This window comes from Myodes glareolus, chromosome 14 (assembly GCF_982192425.1).
Source record: "Myodes glareolus chromosome 14, mMyoGla1.1, whole genome shotgun sequence".
Lineage (NCBI taxonomy): Eukaryota > Metazoa > Chordata > Mammalia > Rodentia > Cricetidae > Myodes > Myodes glareolus.
In genome coordinates, this window is record NC_142039.1 from 73,837,074 (window position 1) to 73,862,812 (window position 25,739).

The 25,739-nt window shown below is 42.5% G+C and overlaps 1 protein-coding gene and 1 long non-coding RNA gene across 6 annotated transcripts in view; one reads left to right on the forward strand and one right to left on the reverse strand.

Annotated features, from left to right (window-relative positions):
* Kif27 (kinesin family member 27) overlaps positions 1–25,739 on the reverse strand; it is a 74,554-nt gene that overhangs the window by 21,523 nt on the left and 27,292 nt on the right. For all 4 annotated transcript variants that reach the window (XM_085699624.2, XM_048447688.3, XM_048447685.3 and 1 more), the window contains exons 9-12: positions 24,534–24,689; positions 19,104–19,309; positions 14,951–15,148; positions 1,285–1,398 (exon numbers count right to left, since the gene is read on the reverse strand). In XM_085699624.2, the coding sequence (XP_085555750.1) occupies positions 1,285–1,398; positions 14,951–15,148; positions 19,104–19,309; positions 24,534–24,689 (674 nt within the window). The remainder of the gene's footprint in view (positions 1–1,284; positions 1,399–14,950; positions 15,149–19,103; positions 19,310–24,533; positions 24,690–25,739) is intronic.
* The window catches only part of LOC146892112 (uncharacterized), a 52,297-nt gene continuing 33,983 nt past the window's right edge, over positions 7,426–25,739 (forward strand). Inside the window, exons 1-3 of one of the 2 annotated variants that reach the window (XR_015734909.1) lie at positions 7,426–7,693; positions 17,751–17,796; positions 19,169–19,483. This is a non-coding gene — a long non-coding RNA (uncharacterized LOC146892112). Of the gene's footprint in view, positions 7,694–17,750; positions 17,797–19,168; positions 19,484–25,739 lie in introns of those variants that run through there. The other variant, XR_015005236.2, reaches the window with a different exon arrangement.

The window sequence follows — 25,739 nt, forward strand, 5'->3', positions numbered from 1 at the left end:
AATGAGTAAGTAAATAAATTCCTTATTCAATCAACCAATGGAATAAATACACCATGGAAAAGAAATCGACTTTGTAGATTGTCAACTTCAAAGGCCACGAAACAAAAGGAAGGGTGGGAGGGCATACAAAGCGTGATAGTATTTTGTTAGACATGACCAGGAGCAAGTACAGACATACATAAAACACGACTAAAACACATGCCATCACAAGCACATTGAAATGTCATTAAATCACTAAAACAACAAATAGAGATGTCAACATAGCACTGTTTTCCAGTCCACCCTGGGCCCCATAGAAAGAACTAGAAATCTGTATTAAGACAGTGAGAAACTAGACACGGGGTCCCACGCCTGTAATCCCAGTACTCCAGAGCGGAAGCACAAAGATCAGAAGTTCAGGAAAGTTTTGGAGTAATCTGGGCTTACCTGAGACCCTGTCACAAAGCAACTGCACAAAGACAACAAGGTAATAAAAATGCAGGAGAAAAAGGAGCAATGGAGCCGGGGCAAGAAAGATGCAAACCCAGCCAAATCTTAGAACAGACTTATGAAGTATGATCCTGTAAGCACTGTCAACCCACACAACACTGTGCCTCAGTTTAGCCTCCAGAAAAGGGCCTTAGGACGTCCACAATTAAGTTACTATTCATTGCATTTCTCAAGTGTGAGTGGGGTCTCCAGTAGACAAAAAGACAATTGCTGAAGACATTTCTGAGTGCAAGTGGTATTGTGAGAATACAGCCATACTCTAAATGTTACCATTAAAATACATAAAATGTAAATATTTTCAAATTTTAAATAGATGTATTTGTATTCTGAATATGATTACAATTTTAACTACACTTTTTTGCTTATATAAATATTTTTAATCTCTTTGACCTTTGAATTTAGTTTATGGGCTTTGGTTTTATTTTTTAAAATATAACACAAAAATACTATATGTTATAGTACATACATAATTTGGTTCTGTTTGAAAGTAGAGCTCTGGATTTTAAAAATAAACCTTCTGAGAAGACATCTGTCTTTAATGGGATGAAATATAATCTAGTACATGGATTTCATACCATATTTTAAAAAATCATTTCTACTAACCAAGAAGGTAACACATTTCTGGATGAGAAATAATTTAATAACATTTTTTGAAAGAAATACAGAACATTTTACAAACAAGCAACAAAAAATCTAACATTTGAAGATTTTATTCAGAATCTGCTATTTTTTAACCTATATTGAGGCTCTCATCAAATTGAAGAGAATTAGAAGTACTGAACAGAGCTGACCAACCTGGACTTGGTCCACACTTCTGAAAGGACTTTTCCTTCTGTCCGAGCTAAGCCCGTCGAGGTCCTCAGCCTCTGGGGTCAGACCTTCTCCCTGCCCAGTTGTTAACTGCAGGTCCTGCACACAGAGAAGTTAAAAATGCCTTATTCACATTTACTCCCCACCTCTCATTAATACGCAGATAAGCACTCTCTCTGCTTCCTCCTCTTCCCTCATCCCGCCGTCCTATCCCTCCCAGTGCTGGTCAGACCCCACAGCCACACGTGTGCCACGTGTGCTCTGCTGCTCACAGCCACCGTCTTAGAGGGATGCCCTCAGCGTTCACATTCCTATTACAATAGCAGAATAAGATGAAGAGTGAAGCTAGTTGAGCTCAGAGGCAATAAGGTCAGGGTTTGCTAACGAAACTGAACCTTTTTCATTTTGTGCTACAGATTTCCGTGTGTTTTCTCTTCCTTTCCGAGACGGTGGCCCTCACAGCCGCCGTGATGCCCACCTGCCGTGCTGTGTCTGAGCTGAGAGCAGGAATGCAAGCCTGCAGTGCAGAATCTCGGGCTGGAGCAGTGGCTTGGTAGTTAAGAGTGGGTACTGATCTCGCAGAAGACCTGAGTACCCAGAACCCATGTTGGGGGGCTCACCACTGCTGTACCACAAGCTCTGGGGGATCAGGTGTCTCTGACCTCTGGAGGACCTGTGCTCACAGGCACATACACACCCATATATACAGAATTAAAAATGGTAAGCATTTTAAAAATGGGAGCCTACAGTTTGAGAACAGCCTTATAAGGTCAGACAGACTCAAGCCTTGTTGAGAGCAGTCTCCACCTCCATCAGCTTCCCTCCACATCTGAAGGACTAAATCAAGATGCCCAATGCTCATGGTGTTCCTCTACTACTGACACCTGGAGTCAGGCAGGAGGGCATGGATGAGACGCTTCATACGTGCGAGACAGCAACTCAGGAAAAGAAATATGGGAGGAAGAGACTAAGGGGCCTGGCCTTCTAACTCAAGAGACCTAAGGATTATTTCAATTTTCAGAGTAATTTGAACAGATATTTGGTTAAATATGGGCTTGTTACTGACCTATGATGGAGAGGTATAGAAGATGAAAGTGTTGAGTTACTTTCACAGCGATTCCACCTCATAATTTTTTATCTACTGACTTTGTGCTTAGCTGAGCCTAGTTTACTCCTATACTCTTACTACTTGGGAAGCTTGCTGTGAAATAATCCTCTTGTACAATGTAAAGATTCATCACTTGAATTGGTTTAATAAAACACTGATTGTCCAGTAGCCAGACAGGAAGTATGGGTGGGGCGATCAAACTAAGGATGTTGGGAAGAAGGGCAGGTCAGGAGTTGCCTGCCAGACGCAGAGGGAGCAGGAGATAAATGTGCCATCCTAAATAAGGGTAACACCACGTGGCAGAGCTTAAATAAGGAGAATGGCTTAATTTAAAGTGTAAGAGCTAAGCCAGGCATGGTGGTGCACACCTTTAGTCCCAGCTCTGGGGAGGCAGAGACAGATGGATCTCTATGAGTGAGTCCCAGGTCTACACAGTGAGCCACTATGTATGCCAGAAGGGCACTGGCCTAGCAGTACACACTTGACCGTCAGCTGTGAATCTGACCTACGTAGTAACATCCTGTCTCAAAAACAAGTAGAGAGAGCCATCAGAAGTGAGTGTGGGACTTTCATTAGTATACTTTTACTTCATTTTTCTACTAATTTATGTTTTACAAAAGAGTTGAACTGTGGCAAATGTATAAAGAAGTAAAAACTGCTTCTCAAAGATAATTTCAGAAGTGCTATCAGAAAAGAAGCCAATGGAAAGATCAAAACCTCTGAGTTCTGGAAATGAAACGATCACATGGTCCGTATGGGGCGCTCAGCCTTTCTGAAGGAGCAACAGGCACAGATAGGAGACACTTGGTATCATGGGCATGGACTCTAGGTGGAAATGCATGCAGGCCAGTCACCAGGGACAAACAAAGACCCAAAACTGAAGGCGACGAAAGACTGGGCTAACAAGCTAGGTGAAAAGACTCGACACAGTTTATAATGCCATTGGAGAAAAGATAAAATAAAGCAGGGCCAAGCTCTAAAGCAGAAGCCAGAGCAGCCTGTCAATCATTCCAGCAAGGGGCCCAACATCAGGAGCCAGCGTTAGTGGGTTAAGGCGGGCCAGATTCTAGCCAGCAGTACCCTCAACTTTGTGGATGCAGCAGGAGAGATACACACACTCAGCCACCAGATATGGGGATGCCATAGTGGGTGAGAAATACAGGAAACATAATGGACTGGAACTTCTTACTCCAAGAGAAGTAAGTTATATAAAGGAAATGTTTACATTTCAGCACAAGCTCTGAGTGAAGGGACAGGTGTTTTCTACATTCTTGCCTTATTTCCAGCGCTGGCATGAACGGTGGCACAAAGCTGAACTCACAGAGAACTGCCCTGTCATGCCCCAGGAACGTCAGGACACTGAAAGCAGCTTCCTCTGAGCAAAGGTACCTTAACCCAGGAAGTGACCCTCTACAATGCCTATTCATCCCTCCCACGTGTTCCTTTAGAAACCGCTGCCTTTTTCTTGTATCTGTAATTCCTGTCAATACAAAATAATGGTGAAATTGATGCCTGAGCAAGACTTGAAAAAAACAATGACCTAATGATAGTATTTAACTGTTGGAGAATATTCGTACACCGTGTGAAGATGTGCTGCTGTGGTTGGTGTGATGATGAGATGATGTGCTGTGGGATGATGCTCTTGTACACTGTAAAGATTTGTCACTCATACTGGTTTAACAAAATGCTGATTGGCCTGTAACCAGGCTGGAAGTATAGGCAGAGCAGCCAGACTAAGAGGTTCTGGGAAGAAGAAAGACAGTCAGTTACCACTCAAATGCAGAAGAAAAAAGGTGAGAATTCCTCACTGAGAAAAGGTACCAAGCCACATGGCTAAACATAAATAAGAATTATTGATTAATTTAAGTTGTAAGGGCTAGTTAATAATAAGCCTAAACAATAGGCCAAACAGATTATAATTAATATAAGTCTCTATGTGTTTCTTTGGGACTGACTGGCTGAAACTTCCATATACAAATGGTGCTCAAACATTTGGCAAGAATTTCCATAAAGCCTACGAAATCTTAAAAAAAAAAAAAAGAAAGGATTCTAGACAGACAAGAACAGAGTCAAGCACAGCTTCTTGGTAACCTACTCCAGCAGGCTCTGTTTGCTGGTGGTGAGCAGAGGCATGTCTTAAGAGAGTTTTCCTGACTCGGTATTAGCAGCACAAACCTTTCAGCTCTTTTAAGAGGCTCTGCCACTAAACACTTAAATGGTGTTTATGAGCAGCCAGCATCAGGCTTCTTGGTAGTGGTATGGACCTAAAAACTCCACAGAGCTATGGCAATAAATATGGTTCCTGCCAGTACCTCTGCCATGAAGCTAGACTCTCAAAAAGCTAAGGAATGGAGTGGAGCCAGCTGCCAAATCCACAGCTTTAATCCTAGCCATATCGCTTAGCAGATTAAAGACTCATGCGGTCAGAAAAAAAAATACAGAATACAGTACAGACAGATTCAGATGGAAAAAACTCTAAAGGATTTACAGTGTGTTTAAAAGTATATGAAGGTCAGCCAGGCAGTGGTGGCTCACGCCTTTAATCCCAGCACTCAGGAGGCAGGGGCAGGTGGATCTCTGTGAGTTCAAGGCCAGCCTGATCTACAAGAGCTAGTTCCAAGACAGGCTCCAAAGCTACAGTGAAACCCTGCCTCGAAAAACCAATATATATATGAAGACTTGGGAGAGGAAAGAAAAGTGATAGAGAAAGTCCTTTAAAAAAAGAAACAAAGTAGTTGGGTGTGGTGGCACACACCTTTAATCCCAGTACTTAGGAGGCAGAGGCAGGTGGATCTCTGTGAGTTAGAGGCCAGCCTGGTCTACAGAGTGAGATTCAGGACAGTCAAAGAAACACAGAGAAACCCTGTTTCAAATAACTAAAAAATAAAAAGAAATAGTTTTTTTTAGGCCACATAAAAATGGAAAATACACAGAGAATCTGGATACTGTATTTTTTTTTAATTGTTTGCCAAGGAAGGAGCAACAGCTGCTAAAAGACATTTGATTATAAATGCTGCTGGGTTAAACCAACATATATATTTTAAAAATATCTTGACTTCAAAATATAAGTCAAAAGATATGATACTCTTGGAAAGAGGTTTTGCTTTTGTTTTCACAGAAAATGAGAGGCTGTGGATTCATTCTGCATTAAGAAAAATCAGGTTTGATCAATGAGGACCCCCTGAAAAGTCTCCAATAGGAACAGATGTCCCAGATGATCCAACATCTCAGAGCACCTGTGTTACTGTTTCCTCTGAGTTCTACAACAGAACAGCTTCAAGACTGCTGACTAAGATGATCCAGCCTCATAGAATACTCCAGCCAGGACTTGACCATAATCCTAAATTTTTTTTGGGTCCCCATAAGATTATCAGTGCCCCCAGTCAACAGGAAGTAGCCTAGAAAATCAGGCCCACATTCCCAAAAAAGTGGATTATGGATGTTTGTCTTTATTTAGTGTGTTGGTTACAAGTTTTTATGAATAATGATTAGGAAAAAAAATCAAAACTAAGGAGATTAGATTTAGAGTTCTTGTTTTGAAAAGAAAAAGAGGGGAAATGCCATGGGATAATGCTTGTACATGGTGAAGACTCGTCACTAATATCGGTTTAATAAAACACTTACTGGCCAGTAGCCAGTCAGAAAGTATAGGCAGGGCAACCAGCTAAGAAAGTTCTGGGAAGGGGAAAGGCAGAGTCAGTCACCACCCAGGCCCAGAGGAAGCAAGATGAGAATGCCTTATTAAGGAAAGGTACCAAGCAATGTAGCTAAACATAGACAAGAATTATTGGTTAATTTAAGTTCTAAGAGCTAGTTAATAATAAGTCTGAGCTAACATCCCAAACAGTTTATAATTAATACAAGCCTCTGTGTGTTTCTTTGGGACTGAACTGCTGTGGGGCCAGGTGGGACAGAAACTTCTGTCTACAAAGATTAATGGCCAGTATCTAGGCAAGAGGCATAGGCAGGACTTCCAGACAGAGAAAAATTGAGAAGAATCTAGACATGCAGAAGATACCAAGAGATGCAGAACAAGTTGAACACACAGAAACGAGAAGAGGTAAAACTATCACTTGGTAGAATGCAGATTAATTTAAGTGATTAGAGCTAGTTGGGGGCAAGCCTAAGATAAAGACTAAGCTTTCATAATTAAATCAAAGTCTCTATGTCATTACTTTTGGGCTGGCAGTCCAAAGACTGTCCAACAAGAAAGCTTGCTACATTTGGCCCTTGCAGAGACAGCACAGAAACAGGACTACTATAAACTCCATGTAAGAAGGAAACAGGTTGGTATAACTAATAAAGCCCAGCGTCACAGCACAACCCATAGTTTTAGACATTCTCCCTTATTTCTTTGCAAAAGCTCGGTATGGTGTCTATGACTGTAACCAAAGCACTCTGGAGGCTGGGGCAGAAGGAGCACATGCTGCAGGCCAGCCTGAGTGATAGAGACACAGTGTCTCAAAGCCAAGCAAAAGCCAAATCATCACAGGGATGTGACTCGGGTGCCCAGTGCAAGCCTCATCCACAAAAGACCCTGAGTTCCCAGTCTAGTGCAGCTAAGACAAAACAGGGAAGAAGAGCCTGTGAACAAGCCATTCTATGCCCTGGAAATGGTTTGGACAAGTATAAAGTGGACAGACAGACTAAGTTACCTCTGAACAAATGCCAAGGTATCCTTTTGGACTGAGCATGGTTCTTTGTTTTACAGGAATGAATATAATCTTACTACACTTGGAGCAATCTGTTTCTTTTCCTGGAATACCTACACTGAACAAGTACTACAGAGTGTAAGAGTTTAAGTTGTAGGTAGAGTTGCATTTCAGCAGGTTATAGCACGGTTTTAGGGTTTAGACAGCACTATGTCGGAGGTAAACCTTGGTCTGTGTTACGTGAAACTCCCAAAGCACAGTCTGACAGGCAGGCCTGATCCTTATATGGATGGAAGAACAGAGACCGAGACCTTGAGTTGCTTACAACAGAGACAGAATTAGAAACACTACAAACTGGCAACCGACATCCCCAAAGACGGCAGTAACACCCACTCTCAGGCTGCCCTCTAGAACCTGCTCCAGGGACAGCTGGAGGGCGGCTCCTACTACCTCCAAGGTGGTAGGCAAGGGCAAACACCAGTTTCAGCAGCAAAGAAAGGGAAGTTTGGAAAACAGAACAGAACAGAAACGTGGGGGAGTCTGTCCTAGAGGGCTTGTCCCTGACTGGTAAAGGACAACCGCAGCCTACAGAAGGACAGAGCAGGACAAAAGGCAAGACTAAGAAACTGCACAGGTAATTCTATAGGACCGAGGGTGTGGAGGGAGGAGGGAAAAAGGAGGGGGAGGAGGGAACGGGGGAAGGGAGAGAAGGTGCTTGCAGCAGACTACACCGGCAGAGGGAAGGAAGCTGGGAAAACCCTCTCTTCTCAGCACTCAAACAGCCAGGCAGGTTAGGAGGCAATGGTCCCTCCTGGGATATCTCACTCCGAAAATCCAAAACAAATGTGACAGAGCTGTACTCTGAGATTTGAGCTGGAGAATACCTCTAACTAAAGAGGGAAACTTTCAACCACATAGTCTTCCATGAGGTGGGGATGTGACCTAAACTAGAGATCCCAGTGGCCCACAGAGACAGGCGCAGCACCCACGCTAGGCTATACTAGGGACCGTACAGAGCAAGGCCCAGCACCCGCACTCACAGTCAGGGCCAGCACCTGAGCATAGCCAGTGATTCTCTCTCCTTCATGCTCACCCCTCCCCCACTAATCTCTAACTGCATTCAGCAGACCAGTTGGGTTTGCCCTGCTCACTCTCCTCCCCTCTTCTGATTGGCTGTCACCTCCCAGGTGCTGGGCTATTCTGGGTGCCTGGCCTCAGCCCTCTACCTTTAGCTGCCTCACTGTCTCACATCCCTTCTTTTTACTTCTCCCTCTGGGTTCCCCTTCTGACGCTCACCCTGAGTGCGATCTTCTGCCCCTCCCTAGCCCTGGATTCCAGGATTGAAGATGCTGGGCTACCTTGTCCCTTTACTCTTCCCAATCTCTGTAGTCTGGGGCCAAGTTTTTGGAGGCAGGATCTCAAGCTGTAGCCTATTTTGATCTTGAACTTTCAATCCTCCTGCCTCAGCCCCTTGAATGTGAGAATTCCAAGCCTGAGTCATTAGATCCAGCTTTCTTTAAATACACCATTTGTTAGCTGTGGTCAGTAATCTACCCATCAGAAGTCTAGACTTACTCATCTAGCTTTGTACCCTTTAACCAATGTTCCCCCATTTCCCAACCCAAACTTAGTTTTGACAACACCCTTGTCAGTTCCGTCAGGAAAAAAGAATATCATCCTCAACAGATGGTGCTGGTACAACAATAATTCTACATGCGAAAGAATGAAGCCAGACCCGTGTGTCACATCATATATGAAAACCAACACCAAACAGATTAACAAGCTACAACCACACAGCTTCTGCGAGCAAAGACAGGCCTTGGACATAAAGTGACTTCAGAATTTAAAGCCGCTGTGCATCAGAAGCATTGCAGGAATGTGATGAGGGCGCAGCTCAACTGGTACAAGTCCTGTCTATGCGGCAGGAGTCCTGGTTCAGTCCCCAGCACCACATAAACAGGGCATGGCTGTGCAAGCTTGGAATCCAGCACTCAGGGAGAGGAGCCTATACGGTCGGATGTTCATCAAGGCCATCTTTGTTACATAGTGAGTTGGAGGCTAGGCTGAACTATATGAGACCTTAGCTCAAAATAGAAAAGGAGAATATCTGATATGACTGGGCCTTTCAACACCCTGCCATGGAAAGGGGAGGGACTCGTGGGTCCCCTACCCCCAACAAGGATTTATGAGCAGTTGACAGGGGAGGGAGAACACTCTCTGCAGTGGTGCAGCCACTGGTAATGAGTAAATGCTCCTGTACACAACTCAAATGAGTAGTGGGCAATAGCAAAAAATAAAAAAAAGACAGGAAAATTAAGGGGAGTGAAGTGGGATTGGAAGAGAAAGTAATTAACGGGAGTGAGAGGGGGCAAAGGGATAGCAGGGGAAAGCAGGAGATATCCATGTGGGAAAAAATGTCATATTCACCAACCCCACATCTGACCGAGTGCTACTACCCAATATATATAAAGAACTCAAGAAACTAAACATCAACAAACCAGATAATGGAATACAGATTTAAACAGAATTCTCAACAACAGAATCTCAAATGACTGAGAAACACTTAAAGAAATGTTCAGTATCGTTAGCCACCAAGGAAATGCAAATCAAAACAACTCTGAGATTCCATCTTACATTTGTCAGGATGGCTAAGTTCAAAAACACAAGTGACAGCTCATGCTAGAGAGGATGTGGAGCAAGGGGAAGACTCCTCCATGGCTGGTGGGAGCGTAAACTTGTGTACAGCCACTATGAAGATCAGTATGGCAGTTCCTGAGAATCCTGGGAATCTATCTATTCCAAGACTTAGCTATACCACTCTTGGGAGTATACCCAAAGGATGTTCCGTCCTACAGTGGGGACACTAACTCAAGTGTGTCCATAGCAGCTTTATTCATAATAGTCAGAGACTAGAAACAACCTGGATGCCCCTCAACTGAAGAACAGATAAAATGTAGGACATTTACACAATGGAGTATTGCTTAGCTGCTAAAAAAAAAAAAAAAATGATGATAACATAAAATTTGCAAGCAAATGGATGTAACTAGAAAAGATCATCCTGAGTGAAGTAACCCAGACCCAGACAGACAGACAGGGCATGTACTCACTTATATGTGGATATTAGTTGTAAAGTAAAGGATATCCGTGCTACAGACCCAGAGAGGCTAAATAACAAGGAGGGCTCAAGAGGGGATGCATGGACTTTCCTGGGAAGGGGAAAGAAAACTGGGGCAGGTGGGGATAGGAACAGGAGGGATTAGGTCGGGGTTAGGGGATGGAGGAAGAGAGTACTCGAAGAGATGATTTGAACTGGGGAGGCATTAGGAGGCCAATGTGGAACCTAGAGCAGTGGAAACTCCCTAGAATCTGTAAGGCTGACTCTAGTGAAGACTCCTAGGAATCGGGGGTGTGGAGCCTAAACAGGCCATCTTCTGTAACCAGGCAAGGCTTCTGGTGGTGGTACTACCACCCACAAAACCTCACAAGAGGGAGCACATGCCTGAGAGTGCCTGGAGGGCCAGGAGCCAGAGGCTGGACAGCCCAGAGACCTGGGAGAGAACCAAACACGGCTGACAAAACAAAGTCAATAAAATGATTCCTAATGATATGCTGATATAATCACGGACTGGCGCCTAGCCCAGTCATTATCAGAGAGGCTTTATCCAGCAGCTGATGAGAGCAGATGCAGGGATCCACAAGCAAACACTAGGTGGAGCCAGGGGAACCCTGTAAATGAGGGAGAGGATAGACTGTAGGAGCCAGAGGAGTCAAGGACAGAAGAATATGGTCCACAGATTCAACTAAGCAGGGCTCTCAGGGGCTCACAGAGACCAGAACATGGAGCCTGCATGGGTCTGAGCTAAGTCCTCTACATACACACTATAGTTGTGTAACTTGGTGTTCTTGTGGGACGTCCAACAGTGGAAGTGGGGACTGTCTCTGACTCTTTTGCCTACTTTTGGGACAAATGAGAAGGGAGGTGCCTAGTCTTATTGTAACTTGCTATGCTGTATTTGTTTGATATCCTTGAGAGGCCTGCTCTTTTCTGAAGGGAAATGGAGGAGTGGATCTGGGGGAGAGGGGTAGGTGTGTGTAGGGGGGGGATCTGAAGGAGTGGAGAGAGAAGAAACTACACTTGGGATGTGATGTATAAGAATAAATAAGAGCCAGGTTGTAGGTTGTAGTGGCACACACCTTTAATCCCAGCACTCAGGAGGCAGAGGCAGGCAGATCTCTGTGAGTTCGAGGTCAGAAAATGTTCTAATAAAATCTACTCTGTGTTACTAGTAGGAATACAAAATGATGCTGCTGTTGCTATAGAAACCCAGCCACTGGCAACTCCTCAGAAAGCTAAAGGAACTTAAACACTTGTAAATTTAAAAGGTAACAATACTATATCAACGTTCTTATGAACAATAGCTAGGAAGTCCAACCTCAGCATCCACTGATGGGTAAAAACAAAAACGAATAAACAGGCCGGACACAGTGGCACATGCCTCTAATCCCAGCCCTTGGGAGGCACAGGCAGGCAGATCTCTGTGAGTTCAAGGCCAGTTTGGTCTACAGAGAGAGTTCCAAGACAGCCAGGTCTACACAGAGAAACCCTGTTGGGAGAGGGGCGATGGTCTTGCTGTTTGTTCAGGCTGGTTTCAAACTGATGAGAAGCCACCCTGTCTCAGCCTCAGGATCTGGCACACACACAGCTGGCACACACACACTGCACCCACTGCCACAGTGAGGAGGGTGAGGGTCCGACAGGTCCTACAGCACCAACGAATGCCAAGGGACAGATCATCCCATGTACAAGAAATACATGAAAATGCAGATTCACAGAGACAAGATCCATCAGAGCTTATCAGGAGCTGGAGGAATGGGGGACAGGGAATAGCCATTAATAGTTACGGAGTTTCTCTTTGAAGTCTTGAAGATGTTTAAAAAACAACTATGATGGCTGCACCTAGCTGTGAATATAATTAATGCCACAAAAATAAACATTTATAAGGGTTGGATGGTAAGTTTTATATTACATATATTTTGTCATACTTCATGAAAATTGACAGGGCTAACAAGCTGGCTTAGTAGGCAAGGCACTTGTCACCAAGCCTGATGACAAGAGTCTGACTCCCAGAACAGACGTGAGGAGAGTGGGAAAGAAGGACAAACTCATGCAGCTCGTTCTCTGACTGCCACACGTGCACAAAAATAAGTGCAAAAATGAAAATTTAAAAATTATAACAAAAATAAAATTTAACAATATATCAAAGCCCATTATAGGGTAAAGAAATTATAACCCAATAAAAATTATAATAAAAAATTTAGGATGGACAGATTCAATGCAATGTCAATCAAAATCCCAGCAAAATTCTTCAAAGACCTTGAAAGAATGGTACTCAACTTCATATGGAAAAATAAAAAACCCAGGATAGTCAAAACAATCCTGTACAATAAAAGAACTTCTGGAGGCATCACAATCCCTGATTTCAAACTCTACTACAGAGCTACAGTACTGAAAACAGCCTGGTATTGGCATAAGAACAGACAGGAGGACCAATGAAACTGAATAGGAGATCCGGATATCAATCCACACATCTTTGAATATCTGATTTTTGACAAAGAAGCAAAAAATATCAAATGGAAAAAAGAAAGTATACTTAACAAGTGGTGCTGGCATAACAGGATATCAACATGTAGAAGAATGAAAACAGACCCATATCTATCACCACGCATAAAACTGAAGTCCAAATGGATCAAATACCTCAACATAAAGCCGGACACACTGAACCTTATCGAAGAGAAAGTGGGAAATACACTTGCATGCATTGGCACAGGAGACCACTTCCTAAATATAACCCCAGCAGCACAGACACTGAGAGAAACAATTAACAAATGGGACCTCCTGAAACTGAAAAGTTTCTGTAAAGCAAAGGACACGGTCAACAAGACAAAACGACAGCCTACAGGATGGGAAAAGATCTTCACTAACCCCACATCAGACAGACGTCTGATCTCCAAAATATACAAAGAACTCAAGAAATTGGACACCAAAAGATCGCATAATCCAATAAAAAAAATGGAGTACAGACTTAAACAGAGAACTCTCAACAGAGGAATCTAAAATGGCTGAAAGACACTTAAGGAAATGTTCAACATCCCTAGTTATCAGAGAAATGCAAATCAAAACAACTCTGAGATTCCATCTTACACCTATAAGAATGGCCAAAATCAAAAGCACTGATGACAACTTATGCTGGAGAGTTTGTGGGGAAAAGAGAACACTTCTACATTGCTGGTGGGAATATGAGCTGGTACAACCCCTTTGGATGTCAACGTGGCAATAGAAAATTAGGAAACAACTTTCCTCAAGATCCAGTAATACCACTTTTGGATATATATCCAAAGGATGCTCAATTGTGCCACAAGGACATGTGCTCACCTATGTTCATAACAGCGTTGTTTGTCATAACCAGAACCTGGAAACAACCTAAATGCCCCTCGATTGAAGAATGGATAAGGAAAATGTGGTACATTTACACAATGGAGTACTACACAGCAGAAAAAGACAACGACATCTTGAATTTTGCAGGAAAATGGATGGAGCTAGAAAACATTATTTTGAGTGAGGTAACCCAGACACAGAAAGACAATTATCACATGCACTCACTCATAGGTGGGTTTTAAAAATAAAGCAAAGAAAGTCAGCCTACAAACCACAGTCCCAGAGAATTTAGACAACAATGAGGACATTAAGAGAGACTTACATAGATCTAATCCACATGGGAAGTAGAAGGTAGAAAAAGATAAGATCTCCTGAGTAAATTGGAAGCATGGGGACCTTGGGGGAGGGTTGAAGGGGGAGGGGAAAGGCAGGAAGGGGAGCAAAGAAAACTGTAGAGCTCAATAAATATCAATTTTAAAAACTGAAATAAAAGATCAAATTGAACTCTAAAGGATATATTAAATAAACGGAAAGGGATAATAAAGACCCCCCCAAAAATTTAGGATGGGCAAATATGTCATAAGTTCCATAACTAGGTACTGTGTTGGCTTTGAAATGGTCTGAAGGCAGATTACAACCCATGTTAAAATACATCTAATCTGGGGTGCTGACAATGGAGGAAGCTGGGTGCTTCAGGAACAGACGCCAGTGTCTTTTGTTCAACCACTCTAGAAATAAGTTGTCACTTAAAAAAATTCTATGCATTTCTAAATATGCTGCAACCTTGGGTTCTATTTGCTGTTTCAACAGAACGGAGCCTGGCACAAGAACTAGGAAGTGTTTTTAGGATTGTCTACTTCTTTTCCAGAGTCCGGGGAGGTTAATTCTGATGAAGCAACTTTAGTTAAGAAGAAACCAACTCAAGGAGGGCTAATGCTTTTCTCCATGCACCTCGTGCAGGAGCAGAGAAAGCTGGCAGTGAACACAATGCCAGCCTGGCTCCAGATCGCAGGCTGGCCCGTGTTCCTTTCCAGCTATCCACACCATAGAACACCCAGTATGCAGACTGGCTCACTCGCACTTTTAAGAGGATGCTAGCAGTCCACCTGAACTCTCCCACCCAGCAGCTGGAACAGCATACGGCACAGCACTGGAAAATGAGCAGTCCTTTACAAATGGCACCGTGTAGAAAGTGACCTTTATAAGCTTACATTTTCGTCATCCTTAAAGATCTGAGTTTTTATCATTGTAACTTGTGATGTCAAAACCTTCAAGGCAGTCCTCAGAGTTGATTAACAGGTTTACTATGTGGCCAAGAGCTTTACAGGAAAGAGGACATCACTGAAACACAGGCAAGGCCAGAGACACTGCACAGGGCAGCCGAATGAGCCTGGGCTTCGGCCTGAGCCTTCGCCCTCTCAGACAACGCTAAGCAGGAAGTATGGACAGTATTACTTTGATTTTTTGCTGGTCTCTCTTAATCTCTGCATCCAGGTGCTTCTTTTTCTCGCTCTCCTCACGAAGTCTTCTCTGCAGTTGCACTTTCTGGTACTTCAGGTGATCCACGTTCTGCTCCAGCTCGCTGGCGCGCCTCTCATTCTGGATGGACAGTGAGGCTAGCTTCTTACTATCTTGCTGCTTCTTCTGTAAGACCTGGGATCACATGGAATAATCCAGAATAAGAAAGCATATTTCTCTCATTTCCTAATGACACAATAATTTTCCTCAGTGGTAAGGACGGTCATTGTCTTGGATTTACATTTATTTTGGACAGGCTCACCAACACATGCTTACTTTTCTACACCCCTTTTAAAACCGTTTGAGTTAGGATCTCTTACTTCTAACTCTGTAATTGAAGAAAACCCTGTGTTTTCATCAGATATCCAAAGAAGGCTGAAACCTGTATTGACAATCAGAGGAAACCCACCTCTTTTGCTTTTATGATGAAGTCTAATTTAAATTTAGATGGCATGAAGTATTCTATTTACTATAGTCTGCAAACCCCTGCAGTGTATTCAGTAAACTGTATCTCTCTCTCTCTCTGTCTCTCTCTGTCTCTCTCTGTCTCTCTCTCTCTCTCTCTCTCTCACACACACACACACAATCTCTCTCTCACACACACACATTTCTCTCTCCTCTCGAACACACACATATCTCTCTCTCTAATGCACACACACACACACACACACACACACACACACGCATGCACGCACAGGGGCTCACACCTATACTCTCAGTACTGAAAAGGCTGAGGCAGGATGATCACAAGCTCCAGGACCAGCCTGGGCTAGACTGAGGCACTGTTTCAAACACACACATACATGATAGACATGTGGTAAAAATTAGAACACAAACTGAGTTTATAAATAAAAGTATGCTACCCCAGACTCTTTATCTACCTGTCCTGTCCTGTGACACAAATTATTCGTGGCATGTTCATCAGATGTAGGGAGACATGCATGTAAATGGTGCCCCTCCCTTTTCTTTTCTATGGCTCCTGGAGGTCTAAAACTTCCTGCTTTGTACATGACTACACAATACTCCACTCCTATTTGTCTGATTCAACTGTAGCCTGAATTGTTGAATCTTTGAAGAAGTTGACTAGAATTGGTCATCTGCCCTGAAAGCCCATCACGTCTATAGTCAGCTGTTAGCAGCACTAAAGCAGGCTCATGTTTACAGCAGTATTAAATGCCAGCGTGCTACAGGTTAATCCCAGTCAAACAAACGACACATGTAAGACTTGTATCATGGCACTGGGAGATGTTCCAGGGGGAGGGAATGGTGACTATCTAGCTTCAGAAGGCAAAAACAGGAAGATGACCACAAGTTCAAATACAGCCTATTCTACACAGCAAGTTCCAGGATACCCAAGGCTACAAAGCAAGACTCTATCTAATAAACAAACAAACAAAACTATGGGTGCTATTAATAAATTATACACATCGTAAGTAATTATTATCTTCATTATAGCAAAAGATTGTTAACATAAACAATTTGTTCTGATTTAAATATTCGTGGAAATAGTACGATTTACAGCAGTGCTATTCCAAGTCAGTCTATGGACCAGCACTGGTCAGACTGCGGCTTGCATTGCAAAGCATGTTTTTAGACTGAGGTAATATTATTTCTATGCAAGACATCTCGTTTACTTCAGACAGAGAAGAGTTCAGGTTGGGCTTGAACTTGCAATCCTCAGATCTCTGAATGTTGGGAGTATAGCAGTGTGCCATCTTACCAGCTCCTTAAAGACTTTTTCTTATATATAGTTCTTGAAATTAAAATATAATCACATCATTTCCTCCCTTCCCTTCCCTCCCTCACCTTCTCTGCATGCTCCCAGATCTCTCTCAAATCGATAGCCTCTACTTCTTTAATTGCTGTTACGTGTGTGTGTGGGTGTGTGTGTATTCCTAAATATATAAATGCAACTGATCAGTCTGTATAATGTTACTTGTATGTATATAATATTGGAGTTGACCAACTGGTGTTGGACAGCCAATTGGGGGACTTTCCCTAGAAAAGACTATTTCTGCCATTCTCGGTAACGAGGGAAGCTGTGCACTGACTGGCTGTATTTCACTGCAAATGATGAGCTAACGCTGTGCACACAGACCCACCAGCATACTGCAATCTCATGCTGGCTTTCTCACTTACTATAAAAAATAGCAAAAATTAACAATGCTAGCATTGAGTGTTTTTCATATACTATTAAATATAGTGTGCAGCATAACAAACTTATTTAAAAATCAAGTAAGGCTGTCATTGTATTCCACATTTATTCCACAGAGGCTCAGACGTACACTTGTATCAGCATTTTAGTATGAATGTAGAATATAGCTCTCTTTGAAAATATAACATTTTCACAACTTTAAAAATTAAGCTTTAAAATGGAAACGAACTGTTTTGTTGGAATAAAAACACTAATATTTCAATATTCTAAGATGCACACTACAGTACTGAAAACTAGTATTACATTCTGCAACTTGAGATGAGTCAACTAACTTTCTTTCTTTGTGAGTAATGGAAAAACCTCCACCGCCAAGGGTGGTGATTAAAGATACATATTTCTATTGGGCTTGTGCATGGCACGTTGAGGACAGTGAGCAGACGGTTACTGCAGCCTTGTCTTAACCCAACACCAGCCAGCACCGTCAGAGCACAGGACCTTCTAAAGGGCACATTCTGTTTCAGCCCTCCTCAATCAGATGTGCTTCTCTGAGGCCCAGTTGCGTCTTTTTTCTTTCCTTTTCAGTACCGTGGATAAAAAAGAATATACAGCAGAAAGCAGGAGAAGCAAAGTAAGTTCCACCTATTCAGCTATTCAGAGTTTTATTAGGTTGTTTTTGTTTTTGTTTGTTTTTGGAGTGGAACAGTCATTTTTATTTTCAACAAGATAAATGCCTGCTGCCACCCTCTGGTATGTCAGGATTTACCACTGTTGAGATGCATAGGTGAGCAGACCAAAGGAACCCTTCCTTCTGAAGTCTCTAGTACTACCTTAAACATTCCAGTAATAGAGCTCTGAATAGGCCAATTATAAGTCAACTCTATCTACAAATGCAGAGTATAAATATGTTTCTACAATATGGAAACAATAGATAAAATTAAAAAAACCTAGATATGGTAACATACCCCTTTAATCCAAGCACTCAAGAGGCCAAGGCAGGACAATGGTGGAAGCCAGTCTTGGCTACATAGTAAAATACTGCCTCAAAAACACAAAGCAAATGAAATACATAAAAAAGAATTGGAAGAGGCATTCTAGAATCTTCAAAGTTCTTGGAAATAGCTCCCTTGCATAAAAACCTTTCTGTACAGAATATTCTTCCTGAATAAGGTGTGTGTGTTCCCCCCGAACTGAACTTAGAGCCTCACGCATGCTCACCAAGCAACACCCTAACCCCAGAAAAGCAGCTTTAACTCTTCTTAAAGTTGTAGCCAAATCCAAAGCTCTTGGAAATGAAGCCTAAGTTGTAGCACTCAAGATCACTTTTAAACCAGTCAGTTCTGGTCCTAAAGACTGTCTACAAAGTGTCACACTGGTACCTCCCCTTTATATGCAGCCCTCAACTGTTAATCTTCTGTTCTTCAGAAAAGAATACAATTTCTGCTACCTTGATGTCTTATTATATATGATTTTATGCCAATATTTAATGTTTACAGAATAAGGAAATATACTATGCAGACTGCAAATACATAAAGTAATGGGCACACTAGGCAAAAGGAAATGTCATACAGCTCTGAGGACTAAAAACTGAATCCCATCTCTCTCAACACAGGAATCTTCTAAGACGAGATTTGTTTTCATTTTGTGCTGCCGGGGATCAAAATCAGAGTCTCCCACATACTAAGTAAGGACTCTACCCCCTGAGCTTCATCCTCAGCCCATTAGGAATCAGAGTTAAGAAAGGATGGCTTGGCTAGCCATGGTGGTGCACGCCTTTAATCCTAGCACTCAGAAAAACAGGCAAACAGATCTCTGAGTTTGAGGCCAGCCTGGTCCACATAGTGAGTTCCAGGACAGCCAGGGCTAACATGAGACTATTTTAAACCATAAAACCAAACAAACCAAAGAAAGGATGGCCATATGGTGTCAGCCACTCACCTGAACTCTCAGCTTGGCAGCGTCCATCTTCTTACGGAACTCTTTCTGTAATTTTACCTTCAAAGCTACATCAGAAAGATCTTTACTCTCCAGCTCCTGCAGCTGCTTTCGGGTTTCAGTGAGCTCCACTCTCGCTTGCTCAGCTTCGTGTTCCAGCTTTGTTACCTTCAAAGAATACTGTCTGCTCACAGACTTGGCATTGTTACCTTCACCGAGACAAGGGGGAAGAGTAATTACAAACCACAGCTCCAGCCCTCTACTCTAAAACAACACCCAGCTTGACCTCCAAGCCCTCTTCATGACTGTCCCTATTCGGTTCTAGCTGATCTCTTCACTAGTTATCCTTTGTGTTTTAATGTTATAAAGTTTAATGAGATCAATTTTTTATGTATGAATGTGTGTATTTGTATATGTAGATGCCCATGTGTGTGGTACCCACTGGGGCCAGAAGAGGCTGTCCAGTCGTCTGCAGCTGGAGTGGGGAATGGTTTATGAGCTGCCCCATGTTAGTGCTGGGAAGCAACCCAGGGCTCTTGAGCCCCAGCAAGTTGTTTTTGTCTTCCAAATTTGCAGCTGAAGTTTGCTAGTGTGGAACTTCAGCTAAGAGATGAGAAGGCCAGAGAAGTGGCTCAGCAGTTAGAGGGACTGGCTGCTCTTCCTGAAGACCTGAGTTTATTTCCCAGCACCCACACAACCATCCGAAGCTCCAGTTCCAGGGGATCCAATGTCCTCTTCTGGCCTCTGTGGGTACCAGGCACACATGTGGTACACACATGCATGCTGGCGAGATATCCACACACATTAAAAGAATAAAAGCTCCTAGGAGGGGCTTTTCTTCTTAGTTAGGGTACTTTAGCTTTTTACTCTCCATGATGTCTTCTTAAGTTAAAAACAATATGAAATATTTTCTGCTAACTTAACCAACAGTTAGGCTTTATTTTTCTTCGAGGCAGGGTTTCTCTGTGAAACAGCCATGGCTGTCCTGGAACTTGTCTTGTAGACCAGGCTGGACTCGAACTCACTGTGATCTGCATACCTCCGCCTCCCAAGTGCTAGTATTAAAGGCGTACGCCACCACTGCCCGGCAAAATATTTTTCTTAAAAAAACTTTATTATGCCAGGTGGGATGGCAAATGCCTTCAATCTCAGCATTTGGGAGGCAGAGGCAGGTGGATTCCTGTAAGTTTGAGGCCAGCCTGGTCTGCAGAATAAGTTCCAGTACAGCCAGAAACCTGTCTCCACAAAAAAGGGAAATTTTATTATGAAATATTTTAACACATTAAAAATAAAGGACTAATAGATGGAATCCTATTGCTTAGATTTAAGAGATCAGTATTTGTAGCAGCTATTTCAGTAAAGCCTATTTTCACTTCAGTTTGCCTCAATATGGATCCCAGATATTATTTTGTTGTTGAGACAGGGTCTCACTATGTAGCCCTGGGTGGCCTAGATCTTGCTATATAGTCCTGGTTGGTCTCAAAATCACAAAGACCAACCTGTCTCTGCCTCCTGAGTGCCAGGATTAAATAAAGGTGTGTGCCACCAGAGCTAGATCCCAGATAGTCCGTCATTCCATTTATATCCCCTGAAAACTACCTGTGTCAAGTGCAGACAGAATCACAAAGTCTCTATCCCAGCAACAGCATGAGTGCCCGCTGCTTCAGACCCACACTTCCACACTTCCAGCTTTACTATGCCTTTTTAATTGGTTTATTTTAATCAGGATCTACAATAGGTTCACAATATAGCTGATTGTTATATCTATTAGGAAAGCTTTAATCTATGGCAAGCAAGATGGCTCAGTAGGTAAAGGCATTTGCTGCCAAGCCTGACAAACTAAGTTCAATCCTGGGAACCCACATGACAGAAGAACTGACTCTCTGTATTGATGCTATGGCATGTACATACAGACACACAATAGATAAATTAATTTTTAAAGTATCCTTTAATACAGAGCTAACTATTTTTCATTTCATTATAGTAATTAAATATTTTAAATTTTTATTTATGTATAATTATTCATTTTGTATGTGTGTGTGTGTGTCCAGTGCTGCAAGTGGAGGGGCCTGAGGCGAACCTTCAGGAGTTGGCTTTTCTTTCTACAGTGTGGGTCCTGGGAATTAACTCAGGCCCTGGAGTTGATCACTTTCGGAGCCTGAACTGTGTTTTGGCTCTTTCCAGCTCCATGAATGCCTCTGTTGTTCTCAGTAAATCCCAGGTGTTGTGTTGGGTACGGTGGCACATGCCTTTACTGCCAGCTCCCAACGCTCGGAAGGCAGAAGCAGAGGCAGGTGGATCTCTGTGAATTTGAGGACACCCTTGTCTACAAAGCAAGCTCCAGGACAGCCAAGGCTGTTAAATATATTTGAGAAACCCTGCCTGGAAGAAGGGAAAAATCCCAGCTGCTACTTAAATTAGCAGAAACAGTGCAACATACTTTACAGCTTGTACTTGTTTAATAAAGTGGAGTTCTTAACCTAAATGAACAGTGAGATAACTTCTCTCTCACTCTGAAATTCTATGAGCACATAACAATAATACATACAACTAGCAGGCTGGTAGAAACCACACACGACTACTGCAAACTTTAGCAAACCTTAGATAGCTGTCAATTCATTATTTAAAAAGTATTTTATGAATCACTAATCAAAAAAGTATAGGGCCAATTTTCTCATAAAAAGATGCTGAGCTGCTATGGATTTATGACACACTGACCAAGTACACACCTTTACCCCCCCATACACACACATTGCTGTGGAGGTATGACATGCACACCCCTACCCCTGCATCACAGTAGAGGTGTGAGGTAAACACCTCTATCCCTGCACTGCTGTGGAGGTGTGAGGTGCACACCCTACCCCCTGCACCGCTGTGGAGGTGTGAGGTGCACACCCTACCCCCTGCACCGCTGTGGAGGTGTGAGGTGCACACTCTACCCCCTGCACCGCTGTGGAGGTGTGAGGCAAACACTGGGGAGGTTCGAATGAATGCCGCCATAGACTCAAGTATTTGAATGTTTGGTTTGCAGTTGGTGAAACTGTTTGGGAAGGATTCAGAGGGGAGGCTTTATTGAGGGAGGTGTGTCACTGGGGGTGGGCTTTGAGGTTTCATAAGCCTCACTATTCCCAGTTTGCAGAGAGCTTGTAAACTGAAATGAGAACTCTGAGCTACTACTTCAGCACTATGTGTGCAAACTACTACTCCACTCTCCACCACAACAGTAATGGACTCACCATCTGAAACTTAGAAGCCCCCATTAAACTCTTCTGAGCTGCCTTAGTCATGGTGTCTCTTCACAGCAATAGACAATCACTAAAATAACTGGGGAGGCAGAGACAGGCAGATCTCTATGGGTCTACGTAATGAGACCTTGTTCAAAATGAAGAGATACACACTGATTTCATAAGACACTAAGGTATAAAAAGCATATTGGAATACACGAGATATAGTACCTATGTCCCTGTCATTACTAATGACTGGCGTGGGTGTTGCTTGGGAGAAGTCTTCACTGAGAATACTAAAAGTTAGGGAAGCCCCACACCATCTTTGTCTATGAGGGAAAAGATAGCCTGTATACAAGCTTGGATGCCTTCTCTGTTAAAGCACTCACAGACGTACACAACTACAAAAGCATATGCACTCAGTGAGCTCCAGGGTGATACCCCACTCCTAAAGCTCACTTATTCCAGGAGGCACAGATATTGCAGAGGCACTATCCTGAAACCCAAACCTAGATCAGCTCCCCACACTCCTAAGGGGGTATCTGAGGGAACACAGAACTTAATGAAATGTCTGGGCTTGCCAGAGTGAGGGTGACATGGTGTATGACTGTCACTAAGAATGAGGGAGGAAGCAGACTTTGGAAAGCAGAAGGAAGGACCAGTAGCTAGACAACAGCTTGTAAGAAAGAACATGGAAACGGGGAAGCCATGTTCTTGCTGGAACAGATTTGAGACTCAGCATAATTTATATGGTTGATAAAAATGCTGGCTTTGCCAGGAGGACCTCAATCACCAGAACTCATGTAATGAGAGATGGTGTAGAGGCACACACTTGTGCTACCCTAGTCTACTTGGTGTATTTCAGCCAGAGAGAGACTCTCAAAAACTAGGCAGACAGTGCCTGAAGAACACCCATGGTTGTCCAGGCCACTGCAGAACACCCACGGTTGTCCCGGCCACTGAAGAATACCCATGGTTGTCCTCTGGCCACTGCATGCACACAGCTCTTCACCCCACTCCCACACAAGGAAACATTTTCTTCAGTTCCCTTAAATGAGACCAGAGTCATTTTGCATAGGAATTACAAATAAATGATGGTGTCTCTTTCACCTTCAATTCTTTACTGAAGTTCAAAGTTGTCAGGTTTGACCATTTAGATTACTGGGAAGAAAAAGACCAAAGAGCCTGAGTCGCCCTTAAGGCAAACCTAACCTGCCTTACCATGGGTGTCCACCCCAACCTGATAAAAGTCAGACACAGGACAAGAAATAAAAGCTTGGCTCATCAAAGAAAATAACTCTTAAGACCAAATCTTTACATTTTCAGAGAAATAAAATTACCTATATCCAAAGTACAATATTTAATGTTAATAATAAACTATAAGGCTAGGGATATAGCCCACTGGTAGAGTACTTGTGTGGTGTGCTCAAAGTCCTAGTTTCAATCTCCAATACAGAAAAAATAAATAAAAATGAACTATTTAAGTCAATGGTGACTAATAGTTAAAAATCTATTGAAAAAAAAAAACTGGGCAGTGATGGCACATGCCTTTAATCCCAACACTCCGGAGGCAGAAGCAAGCAGATTTCTGTGAGTTCAAGGCCAATCTGGTCTACAGAGTGAGTTCCAGGACAGTCTCCAAACAACACAGAGAAACCCTGTCTTGAAAAAACAAAAAGAAAGGAAGGAAGAAAGGGAGGGAGGGGAGAGGAAGACAATTATTGTTAGGGCACAACTTACTGGACAGTTGCCCAGCGCATGCAAATACCTAAACTGATTTTGCTTTGGTTTTGCTATTGCTGTTGTTGTAGTTCAGAGTGATGTCACTCTGAAGCCCAGACTGGCCTGGAATTCACTAGCTAATCTAGATTGTCCTTGAACTCACAGAAATCATCCTCCTCATCCTCTAAAGTGCTAGGATTATAGAGGTGAGGTCCAGCGAGGTCCTGGTTTTAATCCTATGCGCTACAGGAAGAAAAGAAAGGTGAGATAAATATATTCATTTTAGATCCACATACTAAATGTCATAATTTATCTACATAGAGCTAACACTATCAAGAACAATTCCAATGCAAGTCCTGGCCTCACAAACTTGTGCACATGCTGGCGAGACACACCCAGGTACAGAGGGAGGCTGTGAGTTTCATGCCACCACATCAGGGCAATCTGAGGTACTTTTCTTTCTCACACAAGCATAAGACACCATTACCTGTTTTTATTAACTCTTTGATCAGATCTTCTTTCATTCTGATGTTAATTGTAAGTTCTCTCATTTTTTGTTTTGCTTTATTAAGTATGAGTTCTGAAGTCCTTAATTTTTGCATATTTAACTCTTGACTCTCCTGTAGACATTCCATCTTCAAATCTTTAAAATTAAAGACACAAAAAAATTTCTGTGTATAAAATATTTTAACTGAAGTAGAATTTTAAAACAAAAACAGAACAAAAGCAATTTAGAGTGTCTCGGTTACTTTTCTATTGCTGTAAAAAACATCATGACCAAGGCAAATTATAAAAGATAGCATTAAATTTGGCTTACAGTTTCAGGGGTTAGAGTCCATGATGAATGAGCAAAGACATGATGGCAGGAACCGCTGACAGCTCACATCCCGACCCACAGTGATAAGTGATAAGGGAATGGTGTGAGTCCTTTGAAACCTCAAAACCTGTCCCCAGTGACACACATCCTCCAACAGGGTCACACCTCCTAATCCTTCCCAGAGAGTTCCACCAACTGGAGACAAAGTGGTCAAATAAATTTGGGGGCTATTCTCATCTCTACAATCTCAAAAGAGGTAGCAGAAAGGCGAACAAGAAGAGAACGAAAACAGGAACAATGTACAGCAATTGAGATCTAAGCTTCTGTCTTACAGGAAGTTTTTAATTTAAAATATACACCCTTACACACACACACACACACACACACACACACAGACACATATACATATATATAAGGATATATTTTTATCATGTCCCATAAGGTTGGAAGAACAGTTTTTATTCCCTTTAACTAAAGTCACTTGAATTAGAGATGAGATCTCCAGGTAAAGAGAAAAGTGAGTGTTTTCCTATGTTGCTGTAAGCAGAGAATGTAGTCTTTAGCTTACTCTGTTATAGAATAATCTTTTCGTACACTGTGAAGATTTATCACTTGGATTGGTTTAATAAAAAGCTGAATGGCCGATAACTTTTGGTTATTCAATGAGTTACAGATGTTCATCATCATTTAAGGGGGTTGGTTATAAGCTGTTATTGGTCATGGTCAGGAAAAACTAGACAAAGGAGTTAGATTCAAGATCTCTTTCTGAAGGAACAAAAGGGGATATAGTATAAAATGGTGAGATTGAAGGGTAGACTGCTGAGTCTACCTTTCAACAGCCACTAGTCTCAAATATTTTACAATGGTATGTATTTT